The sequence below is a fragment of the Theropithecus gelada genome, chromosome X (assembly GCF_003255815.1).
Source record: "Theropithecus gelada isolate Dixy chromosome X, Tgel_1.0, whole genome shotgun sequence".
Classification (NCBI taxonomy): domain Eukaryota; kingdom Metazoa; phylum Chordata; class Mammalia; order Primates; family Cercopithecidae; genus Theropithecus; species Theropithecus gelada.
Genome location: NC_037689.1, coordinates 6,410,577 through 6,417,050, shown reverse-complemented (window position 1 = coordinate 6,417,050; position 6,474 = coordinate 6,410,577). Strand labels below are relative to the sequence as shown.

The 6,474-nt window shown below is 52.2% G+C and overlaps 1 protein-coding gene across 2 annotated transcripts in view; it reads left to right on the top strand.

Moving 5' to 3' along the window:
• GPR173 (G protein-coupled receptor 173) overlaps window positions 1-5,470 on the top strand; it is a 33,010-nt gene extending 27,540 nt beyond the window's left edge. For both annotated transcript variants that reach the window (XM_025372981.1, XM_025372982.1), the window contains one exon: window positions 1,378-5,470. In XM_025372981.1, coding sequence (XP_025228766.1) covers window positions 1,474-2,595 — 1,122 coding nt within the window. In that variant the 5' untranslated portion in view covers window positions 1,378-1,473 and the 3' untranslated portion in view covers window positions 2,596-5,470. The remainder of the gene's footprint in view (window positions 1-1,377) is intronic.
• The last annotated feature ends 1,004 nt before the right edge of the window (window positions 5,471-6,474 follow it).

Below are 6,474 nucleotides of genomic sequence, written 5' to 3'. Positions count from 1 at the left end.
TTTTTTTTTTTTTTTTTTTTTTTTTTTTTTTTGAGACGGAGTCTGGCGCTGTGTCACCCAGGCTGGAGTGCAGTGGCGCGATCTCAGCTCACTGCAAGCTCCGCCTCCCAGGTTCACGCCATTCTCCTGCCTCAGCCTCCGAGTAGCTGGGACTACAGGCGCCCGCCACCACGCCCGGCTAGTTTTTTTTTGTATTTTTAGTAGAAACGGGGTTTCACCATGTTAGCCAGGATGGTCTCGATCTCCTGACCTCGTGATCCACCCGCCTCGGCCTCCCAAAGTGCTGGGATTACAGGCTTGAGCCACCGCGCCCGGCACCAGTGTCTCTTCTTTATTATCTAGAATGTCGGTTCCACAAGGGCCAGGATCTTTATCTGTGTTCAATACCTAGAACAGTGCCTGGTACACAGTAGATGCTTGATAAATATTTTTTCAGTGTATGAATGAATATGCACAAGCATACCTACATGTTTATAATCACACATACTTGCCTCCTGACCTAAAATAAAAACCAAAGTCCTCATCGTGGCCCACAGCCCTACACAATCTGGCCCCAAGGCACCTCTGCGACTTCACCTTCCACCACTGTCTCCCTTGTTCTCACCGTTCCTGCCGCACTCGTCTTCCTGCTGTTTCTCAAGCATACTAAACACATTCCCCATCATGAATAAAGAAATCTATTAAGTGAGTGGTACCAGCATTTTATGAACACATGAAAGAGAATACAAATGAATGGGGTACACTGCATACAGGTTCAGTACTGTTTTGTGAAACTTTTGGTTGTGTGTGTGCGTGTGTGTATGTATGTGTAGTGGGTTGTGATGTAAAATGTATTTTTTTACTATGGGTGACAGTAAAAAAATGTCTGAACACAACCTTAGCGCTTTGCAAAGGGGGAGAAGAGCTGCACCAACATCCCTGCCCCACAGATCCACCAATGGAGGAAACAGGTAACCAAAGACATCCAGAGAAACGCAGCATCCTCACCTGACAAGGAGTGGGTAGGAGCAGGAGTGGTCCAGGGGCAGGGCCTGGCACCAGCCAGGGTATAATTGGGGAGGGCTCGTAGACACACTAACCCTGCCCTTTCTGTTTCTTCCTCATCTTTCCTTTCCATCTATTTCTCATGGTCTCCTGTCTGTCTGTCTCTCTCTCCCCTCTCTTTCTCTCTCCTCGATCTTTCTCATCCCCTCCATTTCTGTGTCAATCTCAATCCATTTATATCGGTGGCCACTTTTCTCTTTGTTCTATCTCTCTCTCTCTCTTTCCCACTTTGTCTCTGCATGCCTGTGTGTTTTTCTCCCTCTCTGTCTCTCTCTTGCCCTCATCTCTCTGTCTCTCTGTGTCTGTGTCTCCCCCGCTCATTCCCATTTGCAGGTGCAATGTAGCAGGACAACTCATGGAGCCCCCCGGGCCCATCGAGTACCAGACTGGCTGACCCCGTAGGGTTGGCAGTAGCCCCTGACCCTCAGTATGGCCAACACCACCGGAGAGCCTGAGGAGGTGAGCGGCGCTCTGTCCCCGCCGTCTGCATCGGCTTATGTGAAGCTGGTACTGCTGGGACTGATTATGTGTGTGAGCCTGGCGGGCAACGCCATCTTGTCCCTGCTGGTGCTCAAGGAGCGTGCCCTGCACAAGGCTCCTTACTACTTCCTGCTGGACCTGTGCCTGGCCGATGGCATACGCTCTGCCGTCTGCTTCCCCTTTGTGCTGGCTTCTGTGCGCCACGGCTCTTCATGGACCTTCAGTGCACTCAGCTGCAAGATTGTGGCCTTTATGGCCGTGCTCTTTTGCTTCCATGCGGCCTTCATGCTGTTCTGCATCAGCGTCACCCGCTACATGGCCATCGCCCACCACCGCTTCTACGCCAAGCGCATGACACTCTGGACATGCGCAGCTGTCATCTGCATGGCCTGGACCCTGTCTGTGGCCATGGCCTTCCCACCTGTCTTTGACGTGGGCACCTACAAGTTTATTCGGGAGGAGGACCAGTGCATCTTTGAGCATCGCTACTTCAAGGCCAATGACACGCTGGGCTTCATGCTTATGTTGGCTGTGCTCATGGCAGCTACACATGCTGTCTATGGCAAGCTGCTCCTCTTCGAGTATCGTCACCGCAAGATGAAGCCAGTGCAGATGGTGCCAGCCATCAGCCAGAACTGGACATTCCATGGTCCTGGGGCCACCGGCCAGGCTGCTGCCAACTGGATCGCTGGCTTTGGCCGTGGGCCCATGCCACCAACCCTGCTGGGTATCCGGCAAAATGGGCATGCAGCCAGCCGGCGGCTACTAGGCATGGACGAGGTCAAGGGTGAAAAGCAGCTGGGCCGCATGTTCTACGCGATCACACTGCTCTTTCTGCTCCTCTGGTCACCCTACATCGTGGCCTGCTACTGGCGAGTGTTTGTGAAAGCCTGTGCTGTGCCCCACCGCTACCTGGCTACTGCTGTTTGGATGAGCTTCGCCCAGGCTGCCGTCAACCCGATTGTCTGCTTCCTGCTCAACAAGGACCTCAAGAAGTGCCTGAGGACTCACGCCCCCTGCTGGGGCACAGGAGGTGCCCCAGCTCCCAGAGAACCCTACTGTGTCATGTGAAGCAGGCTGGTAGGCAGACAGGCAGAGAGAAGTTCATGGCCACCGTGATGGGGCCAATAGCAAGGGAGGGGTAGGGGCCCATACAGGAGTCCTCCTTTCTGAGCTCCAGCCCCAGCCCCTCGAACCACCTGTAATCTAGGCACCTTTGCCAACACCTCCCAAGGATGGAGGACTGGGCGAGGGACTGGGAAAGAGGCATATTTAGTTTTGTGGGGCCTATCTCTGCTGCCTCCTTCTCCACTTCTACAATCTCATTCCCTCTCTCTCTCTCTCTGTCTCTCTCTCTCTCTCTCAGACGTGACAATTCAGAAAAAGAAAAGAAAACTGAGAATGCAGGTTTTTCTACTAACAGCTGAGGAGACAGGCTTTCTTACTTTAATGTCTCTCCTTCTGACACTGTCCAGAAGGGAGAAATTTGTCCTGTAAAATAGACTTCCAGAGCTCTTTTGCCCCCTCTGCTCCCACGCACCCTCCCCTTCCAAGTCCTTTAGCAAGGCCTGGATGTTTAGGGAGAAAGTGGTCCAAGGCTGCTGACAAGAGGGACCAAAGGGGGTGCTGGGTTCCCAGGGAGCAGGGATGTTTAATTACTATGTCATGTGCAATGTTGTTTTAGGCCAACCCTTGCCCCAAGCCCAGTCTCCTCTCCCTCCCCACCATGTCCAGACCTTCCAAATGGTTCTTGTGCATCTGTTGGAGAAGTCAAGGGAGTAGGGAGAAGGGCCCCAAGGATGGGCCCAGATTAGGTGAAGAGTAGGATGTGAGCTGAACTCCTCGAATTGAAGAGACCTACACTTGGTCACATTCTCTCACGCTGCCTTCAGGATCCCCAGCCCCCAACTCTTCTTCCTGAGGATGGAAATCCACTCCAGCCCCACTAGGACTGATGTGGGTGCCATACAGACAGGAGCGGCCCACCAGGAAAGTGTAGGGAGGAAGCTGAATATCCCAGAGTAGCTGGACCACAAAGACTTGGGTCAGAGCCGATTTCAACCCCAAAATTGTCTCTTAGGTTCACCCTACTCTTCTGAAAATGAAAATTTGTTTGGGGCCTTGGTAACCGATAGTGGTACAAACTCCAAGGCACTGTGGACTTGAGTCCATTCCTATCTGACCTCTTTTTGTCCCCCTCAAACCTCAAGGGCCTCAAGCCCCTCCTTAGTAGCCCTTGGCCGACCGGGCCCTGAGCCCCAAACATCCTTTTTCCCAATGACCCTCCTTCCCCTTCCTTCCCCCACCCTTACCTACACCCAAAGTGGAGCAGACTGCAGCCAGATTCTCCAGGTGGGAGATCCAAGCCTCCCTCCCGGGGGTGGAGTCCACTCTGGGCTTACTTTGAGGCCTGTTCTGTGGATTGGTGAGCCAAGCTGGCACTCCTTGCCCTGGTCTTACCTAGGTTCTCTGTCCCCCTCTCACTTCCTGTGGGGCTGGAATCTGTATTTATCCATCCCCCTTTCCCTTCTTTATAGAAGTCCCTGTCCTAAACTCCCTCCCTACCCCAAGAGAGCCCCAGAACTGGGGAAGCCTGACCCATACAGAATGGGGAGGGCACTCTAGGCAGGAGAGACATTAATGAGCCTGGCTGCGGAGTGGCCCTGGAAAGGCAGGCCAGAGTGGCTGAGAGGCCGGGAGTGGGGGAGCCTGTTCTCTCAGCGATAGTGAGGGGGTGCCTTTCCGAGGGGGTGGGGTGGGAAGACCAAGGGGGTGGGGGGTAGATAGGGTACATTCAGGAGGGTTTTCCTCCATTTCTTTTTTCTAACTGCCTGGATTCACCATTGGATTTTGTAAATGGAAAAACTGAAATGAACAATGCTATATTGGATGTTTTCTCTTTCTGACTGTGTGTGTGTGTGTGTGTGTGTGCATGTGTCCTGTCTGTGTGACCACATGGAGAGACATGATTGAGTGATAGTGTGTGTCTGTGTGACTTTGTGTGGGGAGGCACTCCTGAGGAAAACTTGCCCGGTGCACACACGTAAGCAAATGCCTGTATATGGGGACATATACAGCATGTGCATGCATGCACACACACAAACACACACACACACACACCACAGTTGAGAGGAGACAAACTAGAGTATGTGCCCATGGTAGGAAGTAGAGTGGTCAATAGATGGATCTTGGAAACTGTACATAGGTAGGTAGCAAGAGGGTAGATTCCCATCTCACAAGATGGGTCTCCCTTGGCCCAGGCCCTGAGCACTGGAGGGCTGGGGCCGCCAGAGTACTTGAGAACCTCATCTCCTCACAAAGCCTGTAGCTCCATCTCAACCCCGTCTCAGTCTCCTTTCCAAACTCAAACAAGGTGTTCCTAAAATTGGACCACCATGGAGAATGGGGACTGGGAATTGAGGATCAAATACGAGTGAAAGTGATGGGATTACGAAATGCCCCTCACAAAGTAATGGCTTCTGGAAGGACTGCTCAGTCTGGGATGGGAGCCCTTCCTAGGGGCCACTGTATGCAGCTGGGACTTTGGTCAGCTTTGACCAAATTTAGAGGGAGGGATGTCATGGGGAAAAAAACCCCAAGCCCAGGAGTCTACCCAGCCAGCCTGCTCCCTAGACAGTGAATTTACTATCTATTTATTCTCTCAGGTGCACAGAATTGAGTTGACCATACTCCTCAGTTCTTGGCACACTGTATCATCATTGGTCCATGTGAGGCCCTTTTGTTTTTTTGTCTTCAGTTTTGTCCCCTTCATCACCCATTCCTGATCCCATCCTCCCCACCCGCTACATAGGCACCCACTCTCGTGTATTTAACGTATGTCCTTCCAATCCACCGTTCATGTGTTCATTTACATATATGTGTATCTGTGAAAAATGTATGGTATTGCTGTGTGTTTTAATTTACATAAACAGTATTGTACTATAAATCTTGTTCTGTTTCTTTTTTCACTCAACATTCTGTCTTTGAGAGATCCAGCCATGTTGCAGCCATGTTGCCGTATATAGATCTAATTCATTGTAGTGGTCCATCTTAAACATATATCACGTTTTTCTTATCCACTCCCCTGATGATGAATCCCTAGGTCTCCTCTCTGCTCCGCGACAAGGTTGCAATGGGCAGTTACCTACACCTCTCTTTAGGGATGCCTAATTTAGGGGAGAGAAAACTGAAGCTCAGAGAAGGGCAGTGATTTGGTTAAGGTTACAAAATGAGGGGCACACCCATGATGTGAATCCCAGCACCAAAGCCAGCCCTCCACCACCATGCCTCACAAAAGACCATCCATCTCTGGTTTAAAAAGAAAAATCTTAAAATACAGCATACACTGAGGAAAGGGAGAGGAAAGGATGGAAAGGGGGAGAAGAGACAGAAAGTGCTAGAAAATTCTAGCAAAAGAGCTGAATCACAATCATTTTTATGACGCAGAGGAAGTTACTTTTTTGTGTGTGTGATTATTATTTGTGGGGCCATTTTGCGGAGATGGAAAACGCCACGTCAAATTCTGGCCCCCAAACCAAACACCCTGGGTGTCTAAATTGCAGGCGCAGGCGGTAGGGCAGCCCGAGCCCCCGAGGAGCGACGGCAGAGTTCACCCAGGGGGCAAACGTGGGGGGTGGGGGAAGGGGCAGAAGTGGAAGGTGGGGGAAGAGGCAGAAGCGGTGGGGGGTTGAGGGAAGGGGCAGAAGCGGGGGATGGAAGGGGCAGAAGGGATGGAAGAGGCAGAAGCGAGGGTGTGGGGGGTGAGGGAAGGGGCAGAAGTGGGGTGATGGGGGAAGGGCAGAAGCGGAGGGTGGGAGAGTGAGGGAAGGGGCAGAAGCGGGGGATGGGGGCGAGGAAAGGGGCAGAAGCGGGGGGTGGGAGTGAGGGAAGGGGCAGAAATGGGATAGGGGAAGGAGCAGAGGAGGGGGGAGGGAGGGGGGGGGAAGGGGG